This window comes from Lissotriton helveticus, chromosome 3_1 (genome assembly GCF_964261635.1).
Source record: "Lissotriton helveticus chromosome 3_1, aLisHel1.1, whole genome shotgun sequence".
Classification (NCBI taxonomy): domain Eukaryota; kingdom Metazoa; phylum Chordata; class Amphibia; order Caudata; family Salamandridae; genus Lissotriton; species Lissotriton helveticus.
The window spans coordinates 1,673,303,630-1,673,322,105 of NC_136061.1; the positions used below are offsets into that span (position 1 = coordinate 1,673,303,630).

The window sequence follows — 18,476 nt, forward strand, 5'->3', positions numbered from 1 at the left end:
CAATCCTTGCTGCCAAAACTTCTTATTTCTCTGCAAGAATTTTGTCTGCTGAAAATAAATCTAGGGAGATCTTCGGCATAGTGCAGGACCTGGCCTACTCCGATAGGGCTTCACCTCAAATCCCCCCATCCCAGCCTCTATGCAACCAACTAAACACCTATTTTCTTGACAAGATTGCTACCATTAAGGCCAACATCCCCCCCTCCCCTGCTTTTGTTGACCCTTCTCCTCCTACTATTCAAAACCTTCTTACCTCTATCCCTCCCCTCACTGAAGAGGTATTCCTGGAGATACTCCCCAAAGTAAAATCAGGTTCTCCGGCTGACATCTGTCCGGCGCAAGTCCTCCAACAAATCTATTCCTCTTGTCCTGAACCTCCCATCACCTTCCTTAACAGCTCCCTAGCGCAGGGAGTAGTGACCCCCACGCTCAAATCAGCCACCATAGTGCCCATTCTAAAGAAGCCTGGCACTGACCCATCCATCTCAGCAAATTACCGCCCCATTTCCCTGCTACCCTACCTGGGCAAGGTGCTGGAGCGCTATGTCACCGCGGTATTCAGCACCCACGTAGAGGCCAATGGGGGACTGGCTCCCCGCCAGGCTGGCTTTCGACCTAGGCACTCGACTGAATCAGTCGTGGTATCAGTCCTAGACAACCTCAGGAAGGGTATGGATAACAACAAACACCAGGCGCTGGTACTCCTCGATCTCTCCGCCGCATTTGACACGGTAGACCATACCATCTTATTGTCCCGTGTCAAGGCGGCTGGAATTGAGGGATCAGCCCTGGTGTGGCTCTCCTCCTTCCTGAGGGACCGCACCCAGGCGGTCCGACTAGGAGACTTCACAACCACTTCACTACCCGTCACGTGTGGTGTCCCCCAGGGTTCTTCCTTGTCTCCCCTACTATTTAATCTTTATATCTCCCCCCTCATCTTTGCTCTTCAGCAGCTGGAGGTCACCGTGTATAATTACGCGGATGACCTCCAGCTCATCTTTGACCTATCCTCTTCTCCCCTCTCTGCCTCCAGCTTCCAGCACACTATGACATTCATCAGGGACTGGATGAACCATAACCATCTTAAGTTGAACCCGGACAAGACCGAGCTGGTTCTTACCGGAGGTTCTTCCAGTCCCTGGAACTCTCTCTTCTGGCCCTCAACCCTTGGTCCCGCCCCCACCCCTTCTACCACGGTCAAAACACTGGGGGTCAAAATGAATAATCAGCTCACCCTTCACTCTCAAATTAGCTCGGTAGTTTCCTCCTGTTTCCTCACCCTCCGAACTATTCGCACTGTCGCCCGCTTCTTTTCCCCTCAGGCACTCAAAATGATCATGGCCGCTCTAGTGATATCACGGCTGGATTATGCCAATGCTCTTTACAATGGCATACCAGCATACAGTCTGAGGAGGTTACAGTTGGTCCAAAACCAAGCTGCCCGGCTGGTCTTTGGTCTCCCACGTTACCACCACTCCACACCCCTCCTCAGGGAGCTCCACTGGCTCCCTGTTAAGGAACGCTCTCTGTTTAAAACCGCCTGCATGGTCTTCCAGGCCCGTCAAGGCACCGCCCCCGCCTTCAATTCCTCATTATTAAAAGAATATGTTCCCCCCAGAGAACTTCGTTCCTCCACCAAGTCCCTCCTTCAAATCCCACGCTTCAGACGCAAAAAGTGGGGTGGGTCCAACTTTTCCACCTTGGCCCCCACTTTTTGGAACTCCCTCCCAGATCACCTTCGTGCGGCTACCCATTATGTATCCTTCCGTAAGGATCTAAAAACGTTCCTTTTTAAACAGGCTTTTCATGTGTAATTTTCCCTTCCCGGCTCTACCACCGGTTCTCATTTTTGTCTCTGTAGCCATCACCCTCTATTAGCGCCAAGAAACCGTTCGGTGCACGCTGCGCTTTATAAATGTTTTTAAAATTAAAAAAAATATTAAAATCTAGGTAATACACTCAAGAAGGAGCTCAAAGTATCATGGCTAAAAAATAAAAACATGTCGGGACCCCCTCCAGTGCCCAAGTCCAAAATAAAAAGCTTGGGCATGTGGCTCGACAAGTCACTCAAATTCGACCAGCAAGCAGTGGAAGTAGCAGGGGTCTGTCACGGCATCCTTAGAATGCTGCGGAAACTTCTCCCCCTACTTCCCACGGGGGGCAAGGAGAATCATGGTCCAGGCCTTAGTTCTCTCGTGCCTGGACTACAGCAACTCACTGTACCTAGGACCACCTAAGTCCACCTTAAGGAAGCTTCAAGTGGCACAGACCTGTGCCACCTGACTACTGTCGGGCTCGTCCAGAACGCAGTCAGCCAGGCCTGCCTTAAGTCCTTACATTGTCTTCCCATAGAGGAAAGGATCACATTTAAAGCCCTATGTACTGCACACAAGACCCTCAAGGGTAAAGGCCCACTCACTAACTAGCCTCTTATTGTGGCATACTGCCGATAAAATCCCTCAGCTCTACAAAGCTAATGCTAGCTACCATCCGTAAAATCCAAAATATGCTAAGTGGGGGACGTTCCTTTTCATAGAATACAGCTAGGCTGTGGAACTCCCTTCACCTGCATTTGCGCTCACAGACTTTCCACCTCACTTTTCGGAAATGCCTCAAAACCTGTCTATTCCAGAATGTCAACTGGTAGCTTTTCCATGTGCCTGCTCTTTCTGCCGCTAGCGCTGGGATGACTTGGGGTAGACAAGCGCTTACGAAGTGTTAATTAATAATAATAACATTGTGTTAGTGGCTGTTGTGGGTGGAAGAGTCTTTGCACCAATAGGCCTGTTTGTGGGGAGCCTAAACTGCAGGATTTTCAGCTATTCTTTAGAAGGACTACACTCGGGTACTGCTCAAGGATTCAGACCCTGGGGAGACACCTCTTGAGGATCAGGACTCACTCCAGCAGAGGCCAGCAGGACTCAGGCAGGCCTAGTTACTGGTCCAGACAGGTATGTTTGCAGACGGTCTACTGGGCAGTTGCAGGGAGGTTTCCGAAGCTTGATGTATCCCCTTAAATCTCACAGGAGGACAGCTAACTGACCCTTGGAGTCACCCAGGTTAGCCTGGGATGAAGGCAAGCAGGTCCAAACTTCTTTTTCAGTCAAAAAGGCAGTCCTTCAAGCAGCAGGGCAGTCCTCTGATATCCGGGCAGTCCTTCTGTGACTTCCACATGTCCTGCAATGTTTTGATGAGTGGCTTTGGAGGTCCAAATATGTATACCTGGTAGCGGCCTTTGTACATAGGAACCCCCCTGTCCTACTCCCATAACTGGTTATGGAAAGTTTGTTCCTCTTCCCCTATCAAGGCTCCAAACTGCTCAGGGGTGGCAAAATACAGGGCAGGCCTGGTGTCAGATTCCTTTGTGTGGCCTGAAGGTAAAGCCCTTTGAAGTGTACGTGGGCCTTGGTGAAGCTACTCGCCAGTCAGTGTGCCAGGATGGCTCATCAGGTCCACGCTAAGCCCCCTTTGTTTTACCGTCTGCAAGCAGCAATACACAAACACCAACAGCAGAACCCTTTACAAGTCATATGACCCAGGACACTGGCAGATGGCACAAATGGTTGGGACAAAAATATTCCAATTTCCCAAAAGTTGTATTTTTAGAATTGTAATCCAAAATCTGTCTTTACGATTAAAGAAGATTTTAGATTACAATTCATTTGAGTGTGAACAGCATATCTCTATCTGCTTGAGATCTAATCTTAATAAATTTAATAAAGTAATCCAGTGTTAGTCAGTGAGATACAATGGCCTTACAACAGTGGGAAATTACATTAGCAGTTTTTTCATTACCAGGTAATTTAAAACTTAGGTACCCATGTCCTACTTTTTTAATACAGTGTGCGCTACTCTATGAGCCTTCAGGGCATATCTCAGGGGTGAGTTTTAAGTATTAAAATGGAAGTTTTAGGTTAGGCAAAACGTCCTTTTTGCCAGGTTGAAATAATAGTTTAATACTGTGCTTAATTGATTCACAAAGCCAAGTGAGGGTGACCGGGCTCAGAGCGAGGCAGTACCATCAGGGCTGTTCAGCCTCTACTCCTGACTTGGTCATTATGGCATGACCTGTGGGATGGCACCACAATTTGTGGGTATCCTTCAGAGGTCAGTCCAAGGTCTGGAGAGGCTAAAATTGCACTAGTGGATAGTAACCCATGTAAATGCTTGTCTTGTATGCAACTCCTGCATTCAGCTGCTCATCTCTGGTTTTCTAAAAGGTGCACAAATTGCCCAGTAGATTGTCGTGGACCCTCCTAAATCAATTTTGGAAATACTCTGTTGTTTCTTTTAAGAAGAGAGACTTTAATAGCTAACATGTAGTTAGCATAGGTGTTTGAAGAATGATCCTCATTTTAAGATATATTTGCCAAAGGGTGTTGATATACCAACTAAATGCTGGTGTTCTCACCAATTTTTCCCTTCTTTGATACCTGACTCCGACCAAAGCTGAGGTCTTCTTCTGACTCGAAACTATTGAACCTGTCATGAACCAGATGCCTAACTAGAAGTTTTTAATTCAGGGAGGATGAGAAGCCAAGGGTTTTACAATCAGTCCGCCAGAGGTAAGGGCAACCAAATTCAGTAGCCAACACATGGGAAGAACCCAAGTAAATGATGAATTCCAGAAGGAGCCCTGGATGGAAGCAAAAGCCAGAAGGCAAAACACATTCTAGATTACAGCAAGGCTCCAGGTAACACTAGATATCCAAGCACAGTAGGCTATACTCCTATGGTGCAAAATCCCTCAGGAGAGACAGGAGTGCCATGAGCGGGAACTATATGGCTGAAGGACAAGGAAATCGTAAAACTGATCAGGAGTGTGGAAACACTCCAACAGGGAGCAAGATGTGTTGAGAGGCAAGAAGAAACAGATCATCTGCCTTTTTTACCCTAAAGACAGAAAATACCTCACCGGAAGAGAGCTTAACCCTGTTGTGTTAGGAATTAACTCATAGTAACTAAAGGTAGGGTGTCCATGTTGGGAAGGGTAGGATATATTACAGATATCCTTGATAGAGGATTCTAGGAAAAAATAAGGTATTGCAGTATGGAGATGCCAATGGCATCATTTACCAAGGCACTCCCAGAGAGAAGTACGAGAGCACAGGAAATCATATCTGTGGGTCAGCCATCTTCAGGCGAGTAAAACAGCCTTTGGCTTCAGCCCTCCGGCAGCAAGCTGGTCCAAAATGCTCTCATGAAATCACTTGTCCTGCTTCCCCGATATCAGCTCAGGAGATTCCATCAGGCGGGACATAGGTGCAACAGAATCTAAAAAGTTTGTACCACTAAGACATTATTATGCATATTTTTTCCAGTGCACAAAACACACTTTAGGGCTTTAGATATTATGATAAATGCTGACATATTTAGCTCGACCATTCAACATTATCGTATGTTTGTCTGTTAGTTGCTACTTGATAGAAATTTCAAGACAACAAGTGTTACCTATTTACATGAAGACTACTTTATTCTAAGTGGCAATCAGAATCCCAAAACCAAAACAGAACTAAATAAAAGCTACTCTGTTCTAAAGTTTTGTCAGTTACCACACTCCCTGTAACCCAATGAGGAAGTCCAGGACGTTGTAGCCTGTATCTAGGATCATAACAATGGTATATCTTGGCAAGCACAAATGTCTAATTGCTTAACTACCAGTTATCTGAAATGTAACAGCCAGAATGATCATAGAATTGCATTAGAATGTTGATCACTCCTCGCCTTAAAAGTTTGCACTGGCTCCTTTTTAATAATCAAATAATTTTTAAGTCTCTGGGCTAAATGCATGAATCTATATAGTGCTTGCAAAGCATGTGATTTGTCTAGTCACAGGATTTGCAACCGCTAAATGGCTTGTACAAATATACTAATTTTGTGACCCACTAGGAATTGCTAATTTAAAAATAATACTTTCATACATTGAGAATAGGGATTACTAAATAGCAATTCAGAAAAAAGTAACTATTTGGAAATCACTATTCTAAATGCGCATACACTTGACCCTATGGGGTCCATTATGATGTCGGGCGGATTTCCTCCGCCAGGCTGGCGGTGGCTACCGCCGGCCTGGCGGAGTAAATCCGCCCGACAACATCAGCACAATTCCCCTCCGCCATATTAGGATGGCGGAGGGGACCGTGGCGGTGCGAAACACCGCCCGCCTGTTTTCCGCCCCGGTCGCCTAGCGGCCGGGGCGGAAAACCTGTAACATGGTGGCGGTGTCTGTTAGACACCGTCCGCCATATTACAATTGGCTTTCACCAATGCATTTCCGTGGCGGCAATGCCGCCACGGAAAGGCATGCGGAGACTCCCTGCGGGGGCCCGTTGCGGGCCCCCTGGGAGTCCGTGGCTTGGGGGATTGCACATGGGGGGTACCTATGGTACCCCCCTGCATTTCAAAGTGCAACATGGCAGGCACCGCGCGGTGCCTGTCATGTTGCACTTTGAAACGCAAAACGTGCACTTTACACATGGCAGCGGGCGGAGATTTCTGCTCCGCCCGCCGCAATTGCACCCATACAGGATGCGCCCGCCTGTGTGGCGGGCGCATCCTAATGCCCTGATCGGGACTCCCGCCCTTAAGGCGGGCGGTCCCGGGTCCCGATGTGATGGCGGGCGGACTAAGTCCGCCCGTCATCATAATGGACCCCTATGTGTCACAGAGCCCTCCATGCCAGGTAGTCTTGTCTGTGCCAATGTAATCCACTACAAGCAATCATATTGGAAGCTGCGTCTTCGTGGAACGATGTTTACAATTCCATTTCATCCACACGCCTCTTGTTACTAATTGATAACTCTGCTCTTTCTGTTTTTCAGACAATGTCACATCAGTGAAACAGTCACGATACAGGATCATTATTGAACACGCTGAGAATGGGGGTCTGGAATGCCCAGACACTTTATTTGAAGAACGAGAATGTGAAAACTTTGTCTTTTGCCCAACATACAGGTAAAGTATCTAAACTGCTGGTAATTAATGCCCACACTCCCAGTTTCCCTTTACAGGCTGAGAAGGTGTCAAACATTGGACTTATAGTGATATATAGTTTTCAGTTAAGATTTTCTCAGACCCAAGCTCGAACATGTACTCTTAACTTATTGCATCACAGACAGTTGAAAAAGGGAAAAATACGTTGGTGCTCAACAAAAGTCTCCTTTATTTTCCTGCCACCAGAATTACAATTGTCTGGGTCCAGGTAAATCTGGGGGTAGTGAAATAATAGTGATTACAAGTTTTGGGAAATAAAGTGCATGAATCAAAATTAGAGCATCAACCCCATTGAGGTATTCCCCTCTTCCTCCTTTGTTTCAATGATTTCAGTGACCAACTGCTCTATGTGAAATGGCACAGATTAAAACTATGGTTACTGTTCCCATCGGGATTACTGGGGGTCCTCCTAATGAGGCCTTTTGTGTGTCCCTGCCCTGTTGCAGCCACATTGAGAGATTTGGTGTAAATCCATGACTTTCCTTCTCTTTACAAAACTAGATATTGTAAACAAGGGATGTTCAACATACAGCCAGATAGAGAGGCAGACACACACAAGCAATTGCACACATAAATATATCCATCTGTTATTATTAATAAATTTGATGTTGGTGTACACAATGAAATATGTACGTATAATAACGAACTTTCATCTCCTTTGTTGAATTCACCCGATATCCGAATCAGATATACATGGTTAGGCAGGCCCTACAACCTGCCCTGAAGCAACTGATTAGCAGATCATAGGTGGGGGGGGGATATGTATCCCTTAGACAAGTGTGCGAACAGGAAAGCCCAGATCAATCCCCCAGATAGGCAGCAACATCACAAATGTCTCAGAGATTGGCCCCAATAAAACATGTTTGCTAAGTGGGGTGTGCATTCTCAAAAACACCATAAAATCAGATGCCACGCTAAGTTAGAAACACACAGCCAATTAGAACACAGCATGCACACTATACGCAGTGATAACTTGCTCCCCATGCAGGACATCTGGACACATACCCACTGACCCTGCATTGTGTCCACACACGGTCGTGACCCACCTGCCCTTCTGCAAACAGAGTTATTATCTTGTGACTAGGCCTAGATTTCTGCCTCCAAAGGAATATACAAATCGTTTTATGATGCTTTATGTAATGTATAAAATGCTGGCTGAAACCAATGTGCTTTGAGACAGCCTTTAGACCCCGACACTGTTGCCTGTTCTCCCGGCCACTGCATTTAAATAAGCCAACTGTTCCTGTTTTGCTCAACACCTCTTGTTTTTTCCCTTTTTGTCAAGGTAAATTCATATTCAAGCTGCACATCAGTTTATAGAATGCTGATTAACACATCTCTGGTCCTGCAGTACCTCAGAACTCTGCTGTGACTAGACTGTTCTGAGCGCGTTTGTCACAACTCTCTTTTGCGCATCAAGAAACATCGATCTCTGGATTGCTGCAATCAAAGTAAAACCAGCCAAATTGCAGTCTGCCAGAGTAAAACACGTTTGAAATTGTGACATCTTAAATTACTAATTTGAAGGGTGAATTACAGGGTAGGTGAAGAAGTGGGAGCAGCTGGATGACATTTTACAGTTGCAGTTGTTCTCCATTAACTTCGTGTGGTTCCTAAACCAAATTGATCCTGCAATTTCAGGTCACCTTCAATGCTCACTGCATAGGTATTTTCCCAATGTACTACAATCCAAATGAATCATTTGTGAGGAGAAGAGGTCATCTTCCTCAGTTAGGTTTTAAACCCTCCTGCTCTCAGTCGTTATGTCGCAGATCAATATCCACTTGTTCAAGTCTCTCTTTACCATGCAGGCAGTTGTTCACATGAACTTGGCTTCACTTAGGGTTCAGATGTAACATTACAATTTACAAAGATTTTCAGGACAAGCTTACATCAGTCTTATATATGAAGATTGACAGGCTGGTGTCATTCAGCAAGGTGTAAATGCGTCACATGTGAACATGTATTGAACACCATCTTAGATATAGCTTACCTGGATATAAAATGGGATTTGCAGAGGAGGCAGCTGCTACCCCGTGCTTGCCGCTGGCGATCTCTGGCACTATTTTCCTACCCTTGTATAGCATCCTTCCCAGTCCTGTAGCACGTAAATGAATCACTACCACACACAGAACTTGGTATTACTTGTCTTCTCAAGAGTGTAACCATTAACTGAAATGGACTAAGTCATGAATTTTATTAACCACACCCAATCACCTACGTCACTAGACTATGGAGTCCATTAGGGACCATAGGGGTCCTTCGTTCTATAGTACATAGGACACCATATCTCCCCTTTGGTAAAAAAATATATATGAACAAAACATATATGATTCATAGTTCTTTAATGAGTCTTCGAGGCCCTCAAACCACTCTTTCAGATCTTGTGGGGGGAGGCTGAAGAGAGACAAGAGAAACAACCACCGCATGCACTGGTGAGCTAGCCACTGAGGCAGTCCTGGGGCTCTCCTGGGCCTCTGATGACAGAATCTCACTCCAGATGTCTTGAACTGACAGACTCTGAGTCATGTGCTTGAAACGTGAGGAATCCCTCATAATGGGCATTCAAGGACTGTGAGCAGTCACAACTTGCAATTGATCTGCCTTGAATGGAGGATCTTACTTCCGTTTCAGCCTCTACTTGACAAGTGCGCGATCCTCTTTTGGAACAAAGTGTCCACATCTACACTTGCCTGCAAAAGTTTTAATTCTGGACTAATGAGATGAACCAGTGAGTCAAACTTTCTGAGTATCAATTGTTCTTTCAGTTGTCCACTGGGGCAACTTAGTACCCTTAGCTCTCCCATGCATCAGGGTGACTGGGATTTCATCGGTTTTAGAATGGGGATAGATCTGTAGGCACGAAGAGTAGAATGAAGAACTGACTTGAGCTCAAGTCGCTCCAGGGCATTGCGCTGGACGGCCTTCTTAAGAGTACTCATAAAACGTTCAACAATGCCATCAGCCTGCAGATATAGAGGTGTGATTTATTTTGAATGCTTGATATACAAATCAGAAAGAAAGTCTTTGAATTCTCAATGGTGGGCTATTTTCAGATTTTAGAATGGACGGAACACTCCAGGTTGCAAATATGTTTTCTGATCTTTCATATACTCGATCATGAGTGATTGATGAAATGTCTTTCACCAGTGAAAACCAGGAGTATTCATCTGTAATTACCATGAGGTAATGACCATTTTCAGGATTTCCAAAGAAGTCAACTGCCATTTTCTATCAGATGTATTTTGGAAGATCTGACATGTTCCAAGGATGCTGTGTTATTTTGGGAGATAAACAGTTACACAAATGGCAATCCTAGTACTCTCTTTTAACTCGCTCATGAAGATGAGGGAACCAAACATGGTTCCAGAGGGCTCACTTTGTAGTGACAATACCACACTGTCCCTAACGTGCCACTTCAATGACTTGCTGTTGAGGACTTTCAGGAATGACAATTCATGACCATCGTGAGATAATTCCTTCTTGCTTATTGGACAGTTCATCATGCACATTCTTGTATTTCTGATATACACCGTTGTTATCAAGAGGTGAAGCATGTCTTCTCCATGATTGATGCATAATAATGTCTTTGAGGATGAGCATATTCCTGTCTGCATTGGTAGCAACATATATTTGCTCCACGGACACAGCTGCCGGAGTTCTGGATCTCACAATAAAGTTAATGTAGGCCTCAACCACTTTGCAAGGGGGTACCCTGACACTGTATGGACACTCAAGAAAAGTAGTCAGCAGGAGGGCTTTGACATTTTCCCGGGCGGTGAACAATGGTGTAGTATCAGCCCGACCCCTCAATGTGAAGAGGCATCTTGGCCTTTGGATTTTAAAAAATAGAGAGCAGTGCTTCTTGATCAGTAACAAGCTAATATGATTCTGATACAGAAACACATGAAAGTGTTTGCAAGCCGATATAATAGGCAACCTTTCGTTCTTAGGTTTCGAGTAAGCTCGTTCAGTCTGTGACAAACTTCGGCTTGCATAAGCTGCAATATACCTTTGTGCATTTGCATGTCCACTATGTTGGGGAAGAATCTCACCCAAACTTACTGGGCTGGGATCCACAAAAATGTCTGTATTGAATGTTGGATCAAAATGAGCCATTTCAGTAGAATTTTCAATTGAATGCTTAAATGTCTTGAAATTTTGATCACAGTTCTGTGGCCACTGAAATGAAACATTCAGTTTCCTTAACTCTCTCAATGGAGCACTCACAGTAGCAAAGTCATGGATGTACCTGGAACAGTAGCTGGCCATACCAAGAAAAGAACGCAGCATGGTTGCATCTTGTGAAGGGGAGATAGATGACACAGCCTGAGAAAATGTGCCTAAATAATTTTTAGTTTTGTTTTGTGAAAGTCGCCCTTTTCAGCATTCCATCTAAGAGCTGCATCAGCAAGCAGATGGCACAATTGCGTAAGGGCTCTATCATGTTTCTTTCGTATTATATCATCACTGTAATTGAAAGAATGCATGAAAAGCTATATAATATGACAAATTACATATCTGAACAAATCAACATGAATTGAAAAGGTAATAATATACCTGCAATTTTCTCCCATTTCCAACTGATGATATCCTTTGTTCAGATCAAGGTGCGAAAAGACTTTGGCACCATTCAACTGGGTAATCATCTCTTCAATGTGCAGCCGTGGGTGTCATACTCTTTCAATTACCTTGTTTGATTGATGCATGTCATCACAAATTCGCACAGACTCTCCACTGTCCTTTTTAGGTGCCACCACTATCAGTGACAGGCAATGCATTGGACCAGGAGAGTGCTCTAAAATATCATGTTTTAACAAAGTCTCAATATTTTTTTCAACAGCCTCTTGTAGACAAACTGCAATTTGATAATGTTGTTGAGCAACAGGACAAGTGTCCTCATTAATGTGGAGCTGCATTTCACTGTCTTTCATTTTCCTTATCCATGAAATAGTGACGGAAACAAATTTACTATGTCATGATGATCATTAATATTGTAATTCACAGAAATTATGTCAGCAGCAGTGTTGAAGCTGAGCAAACATGCATTCAATGAAGTGCCCTAAAGGACATGGATTGTGGCTTGTACCTTCGTCCTTTTGTGTTTCATGGGATGAACCTTGACTTTGTAATGGCATTGAGGATGCCCACATATATACTTTGATGTTAGATGGTAGGAGATGGGGCACTAATGACACTTCATGGTACTTTTTCACTGGCAGGATGTTTATCGATGCATCACAGTCTATTATGAACGGTGTATAGCAACCAGTGGCCTTCAGTTTGATTTTGGGACAGTGTCAATAGGAATTTCTTTGATAGTTTTTCAACTTGTATTATTGCTTGCAGGAAGCCAAACCCACATGCACACGACTTTCAGTAGCCAGTATTTACAACAAACACCCATCTTCACTGTCGCTTGACAGTGGAGTCGAAGGACCTCTTGATGAAGAATTAGATGACAATCAGCCTCTTTCAGTTTCTACCTGCCTTAACTAATATTGACGTTTATTTTGGTGAGAGTGACTGGAAGGTTTCTGGAACCTTCTGGCTGCCCTTTTGCCTATATGACAAGACACACTCACTTTTTCTCTGGCTTTGTAAACTGTAGCAAAATGGATCTTTCTCCAGCAGCCTTTACATATCTGCCCAATTGTGGGCCATTTACCTTCATGTGGAAAGGAAAATCTACATCGAAAACACAGCTTCTTTTTCTTCTGAGACATCTCTTTGGGGCTTCTACCTTGTGTTTTTTCTAGCTTTTCATATTCAACCCCAGCCTCCACGTCAGAGGCTTGTCTGATGGTTCATTCTTAAGCTCTGGCTGCCATGAGCACATGCTCCAGACTGAGCATTTCTCTCAGCATTTGGCATCTGAAGGAATTGGACAGGCAACCATCTGTGACTCTGAGATGGATGGCTTCTTCGATATAGAATGCATAGAACTTACAGTGTTTGATGACCATTTCAAGTCTTTCAACATATTCATCAATTGTTTCACCATCTCTCTGTCTCCCCTGAATGAAGATGTACTTCTCATAGTCAATATTTGGCACTGGATTAAATTTAAGGTTCAATGCCACCTTGACATCCTTGTAAGATACTCTGTTCACCCGGTGGTATCTTTTTTATTTCTTCTTTCACTCCTTCTATATTCTTAAGATATTTGATGGTCTTTTTGTCATTGGTTATTTCCAGCTTATCAATGAAGTCATCAAAGGTTTTGATCCAAGCAGTCCATATGGTTCCAAGACTCTGCTTTTCGGCAGTATCAAATGAAGACAGGGATTTTAAGAAAACGGCAGCATCATACTTTGTGGTGATTTATGCTGCTGCTGCCAAGATTATATGATGTTCAGGCCGCACTTGACTTACACCGTCTTCTAGCCCAGTGTCATCGCTGTGAGAATCAGCCTGTTGACTAGTGCTCTGACCACCATGCCCAACTGGAGGTGGTGAAGGACCATCTTCTTCTTAGATGGTGAGTAGAGGTTTTGTCTCTTGCTCTTGTTGTTCGCCACTCTCAACCCTCTGCATTGTACCTGGTTTTCACTGCCTTTAGCGTTCCTGTGCATTTATCTGCTTCCACCTTGCAACGTCCAACTTGTTGCTCTTTCTGTACTTGGCGGTCATTGCCGTTAGTGCTACCGCACTGTATGAATGATGCCTTTGTGTTAAGTTATGGCATCACACTTTTTATCTCAATTGTATTATCAATTTTCTGACTGGTGATAATTAAACTTTCTGTGGGGCCTTGACTGTCTTCCCAGTTCTCATACTGGCTAGAGTTGTGCTTTGGCTTCACATACATTAACTGCCAATTCTACACTTTGACTGAGGTGTTTGAGACACACAAGCAGCATGATGGAACTCAGGAAACTCTCTGGGAGAGCAGTCTTGACTCTTCAGGTTGTGGGGTTTACGCATCCCCTATTTCAGCTCCAGCTGTAGGATCCTCTCCAGTCCGGTAGCATGTATATGAAACACACCACACACAGTCCTCGGTATTACACCCCTGTGACGGGGCTGGCGGACCGGACATGACTATACCTACGGACTGGTGGTCCGCCCCCCCCTTTCACCATGCCCCTTGTCCCCACAGCTACCACCTTGTTCTTGGGTCGAGGAACCGGAGTCCGGCTGGACAGAAGACAACAACTCGTGGGGTCCCTTTAAGAACACAAACGAGGAGGACGAAGCTCCACCCCTCGACGGCGTAACAACGTCAAAAGCAGGAAGCCCAGAAGTCTCGTCAGACGGCGTTTCCCCGGAGGTAGCGGTTACGGGAGAAGACGAACGGAGGTATTCGGAGGAGGCGAGAGACATCGAGAGCGACAAGCCAGGAGGCCAACGTTTCAACGTTTCGCCCCGCCACGTTCCCACGGGAGGAGTGTGGCTACAAGAGGTACGGGGCCGGGTAGCGGGTTGGGTCGGGCGGAGGAGGCAGCCCCGTGTGTAACGAGTACAGCCCTAAGACTCCCCCTACCTCTTCACGCGCACTTCCCCACACCCCCTGTTAGTTGAGAAGTGTGCACCAATTCACTGTTGTTTCCCTCACTCCTCGCCCTGATTGTTCCCGGAGCCTCACTTATACCTGACCCCAGTTTCCTTTTCTTTTCGGTACCGGAGTGGACCCCCAAGGAGAAAAAGGTCAACGGCTGGACCCAGACCACCCCTGTCCAGACACCGGGACTACGCAAGCTGGAGAAACTATCTTTACTTTGGACCCTGCTATACATATTAGAAAAAGGACTGTCCCATTGATGAAAAAGACGTATATACCAATAAAGCCCTCTTTAAAACCTTTACTGAAGGCGCCAGTGTTCCTCTTTTCCCCACACCTCCCGTCAGACCAAGTTCAGTGGCCGAACTCCCACACGTCCCGACCCCCTCGGGATAACCCCGTTATTCTCTATAGCAGTGGTTTGCAATCTGTGTGCCGCGGCACCCCATCGGGCCGTAAACACTATCCAGTGGTGCCATGAACAGATGTGCACCAAGCACACATTTGGGTTTGGGATCACTGTGTTATGGGGTTGGTTGACAGCTATAACACTCTATGACCAAACTGGTTCAGCAGACCGCATACTGGAGCAGGGTGGGATAGGTTAACACAGACCCAAACAACAGACGGATATACATTAGGTTTTCTAAATCCCAGTGCACGCCCATCAAAAGCCAGCCCATAAATCCGTGAATTAGAAAAACAATGAGCCATTATTCACTGTTGTGCACAGATCGAAACCCAAATTTAGAATGTTGACTTTGAGAGTTTTATTTTCGTGCTACCGTGTAACATGCAGAGTAGAGAAGCATGGAGTAGCACATGCCTTTGGCACCTCAGACAGCGAAAGAATTTTTCAAACATTGCACATCAACACCAGACTGAAAGGCAGTCTACACTCTCCCAGAAATAAGTCACAATTCTCTGCAGCTAGCGCCAAATCTCCAGAGCTATCTATCTGTTACAGACAGACGAGAGCTAAGATAAAGTCACTGACGTAGTTACAGGAATCAATCAATGAAGCTTCCGAGGATTTTCTAAGCCCTTCCCTGACCCCTTCCACAAAAGACACAGAGACATCCCCCTATTGAAAAACACTACAGGGGAGATTAAGACGTATTCACTTTAGTTTCTCCCGTGCCTAATTTGTAAAGGAAAGTTCTGGTGCTACAAAATGTCTGTGCGCTGAATACCAAGGCTGAATTGTCCCAAATCTACCTCAGGCCTTTTTAATTAACTACCAGGCAGCCTCTGCTTCATTTTCTCACTCTTGCACGTTCCTGCTTTCTCCTTTTGAGACAGTTTTTCTCTTTGTTTTCTTCCAACTTTCCTCTTTACTTTTCCTCCTCCTGCTCTCAGGACTGTCTGTTGAATTAAAATAAGAGCTGACTCCCAAAAACGAATTCCAGTGGGCCCCACCAGCAGCCACTGGCTCAAATTAAGCACTAGGATACCAATGCAACCCGCTGCCCAAATTAAGCCTTGTCTAAACCAGAGCAATTCCTGCAAGAAATAGACAAATATGTCCTGTACCAACTTGATTCTTGGTTCTGAATAAGGCTTGAAATGAGGAAAAGGAGAGATCGCGTTGGCCAAATAGGAGGGGGTATTGCCATTATTTATAGCAGAGATCTTGTATGCATTTTCGAATCTGCAGACATTCCTAATTGCGAAGCAGCTTCCTTTAAAATTACCCTTAGCCCTAATTTCACCTTCTCTGGCTTACTTATTTATCGCCCACCAGTCAATAACCCCTCATGGTCTGATAACTTGGTAAACTTTATCTTACCTCACCACTTAAAGGCTCAAAATTTTACAATACTTGGGGACTTGAATCTCTATCTGGAGGATAAGAATAATACGACGTGCAAAAATCTTACTGAGGACTTTTTGGCGCTGAATATGACAGTGCGTAACAAGGGCCCTACACATAAAGCAGGACATCTGCTTGACCCTATCATTTCCAATATGGAAGAACTAGCATGGCTAAACACTACCCCTATTTGTTGGTCAGATAATTTTCTTGTGCTTTTTGCTATCTCTCTTCAATCCACTAAACGTCCCCTTATTACTCCTTCTGAATCTTTGAGGAGAAATTGGAAAAGTTTAAATCTAGACGATCTAAACAGTGCATTGAATAAAGATTTCCCATGTCTGGATGGAGACATGGAAAGCATAGCTGAGGCCACACAGATCTGGCTAAGTGATGCAGTGGATGCCTGTCTACCCCTATCCCGCTGCAAGGGGAAAGTACATCGTCCCCCGGCCCCCTGGTTCACAGAGGCCTTGAAGAAAGAAAAATCTACTTGTAAAAACCTGGAGAGACAGTGGCGAAAAAACTACGAAGGGCACCAAAAGGAGATTTACCGGAGGGCTAGAAATAGCTATCACTCGGCATGCATGAAAGCCAAAGCATGCTATGTTACCACGACTATAAATACAGCTATTAATAAATCCCAGACTCTTTTTAATACGGTGAAGGAACTGGCTGGAGAAAATTCAAGAGCGGATGCTCTTCCTCTTAGTACTCAGCAATGCCAGGACTTGGCGTCCTTCTTTACTGGAAAGATTGAGAAGATTGTCTCTAACATTGATAAAAATAGTATTACTTCCTCCAATCAAGAAGACACTTCTCACACCTCTAAAGGTAATTGTCACCTTGAATACTGGCCTCCCATCACATTGGATAAACTGAAGATTTTGCTTAAATCTATAAAATCAGGTTCTCCCCGTGATCCTATTCCAATTGGCATCATTAGCCAACTGGAGGACTCCACCCTGTCACCTATTATAGAGACACTTAATGCGTCTCTGGTACAGGCCTCTGTTCCTGCTCTGTGGAAACATGCCATTGTTAGCCCTTTGCTGAAAAAGCCAGCCGCCGATCCTACGATATTGGCCAATTATCGACCAATATCGTTGCTTCCGGCCTTTTCCAAAATACTAGAGAGACATATTCATGAAGTTCTCTCCACATTTGTGGAAAATAATGATTTATTGCACCCGTCTCAGTCCGGTTTCAGGAGTGGATACTCCACTGAAACCGCCCTACTTGGGATTACGGAAAAAATCAGAGAGCTCAGAGATGACGGCCAAACGGTGGCCTTGGTCTTATTGGATTTAAGCGCGGCTTTCGACACTATCTCTCACTCCAGACTGCTCATCAGGCTGGGGGAGAGTGGTGTCGAGGGCAAGGCGTTAGAATGGATTAAATCATATCTATCCTTACGGACCTTCCAGATCACCTCCTCTGAGGCCCGCTCGGATGTCTTCTTTTCTCCCCATGGTGTACCACAGGGATCAATCCTGAGTCCCCTTTTGTTTAATTTGTACCTCCGCCCACTGGCCAACCTTGTAGAGAACTTCGATCTGGTTTTAATGACCTATGCAGACGACGCCCAGATTCTGTTTTCACTATCTAAATCTGACCCGTCTGATTCTTCTGCTCTTAAAACAGGCCTACATGAGGTTTTCTGCTGGATGTCGGCCAACCAACTTAAATTAAACGGGGAAAAAACAGAGATCCTCCTCTTGGGGAACAGTAAAGATCTCTGGAGTGACTCCCATTGGCCGACCTCACTAGGCAAGCTCCCGACTCCAGCTACTCAGGTCAGAAATCTTGGGTTCATACTTGATGACAGCTTAACTATGGTGCAACAAGCTAATAAGGTGGCAGGCTTATGTTTTACTATCCTCAGATGGTTGCGCAAGATTGTCTGGATGCTACCATTGACCACCCAGAAGACCGTAGTCAATGCCTTAGTGACATCTCGGCTTGACTACGGTAACATCTTGTACCTGGGTGCAAACAAAGCTGTAATAAGACGTTTACAACTGGTGCAAAATTCTGCGGTCAGACTGCTTTGCAGAATCCCGAGATATGCCAGGATCACTAAACATCTCAGGGACCTTCACTGGCTCAGGGTCGAGAATCGGATCCGCTTTAAGGCCCTGAGCTATTTGTTCAAAATCAAAGCCG

General features: G+C 45.1%; 1 protein-coding gene across 1 annotated transcript in view; it reads left to right on the forward strand.

Annotated features, from left to right (window-relative positions):
• The window catches only part of THSD7B (thrombospondin type 1 domain containing 7B), a 1,994,218-nt gene that overhangs the window by 1,085,830 nt on the left and 889,912 nt on the right, over window positions 1-18,476 (forward strand). The window contains exon 11 of the mRNA XM_078682458.1: window positions 6,822-6,954. Coding sequence (XP_078538584.1) covers window positions 6,822-6,954 — 133 coding nt within the window. The remainder of the gene's footprint in view (window positions 1-6,821; window positions 6,955-18,476) is intronic.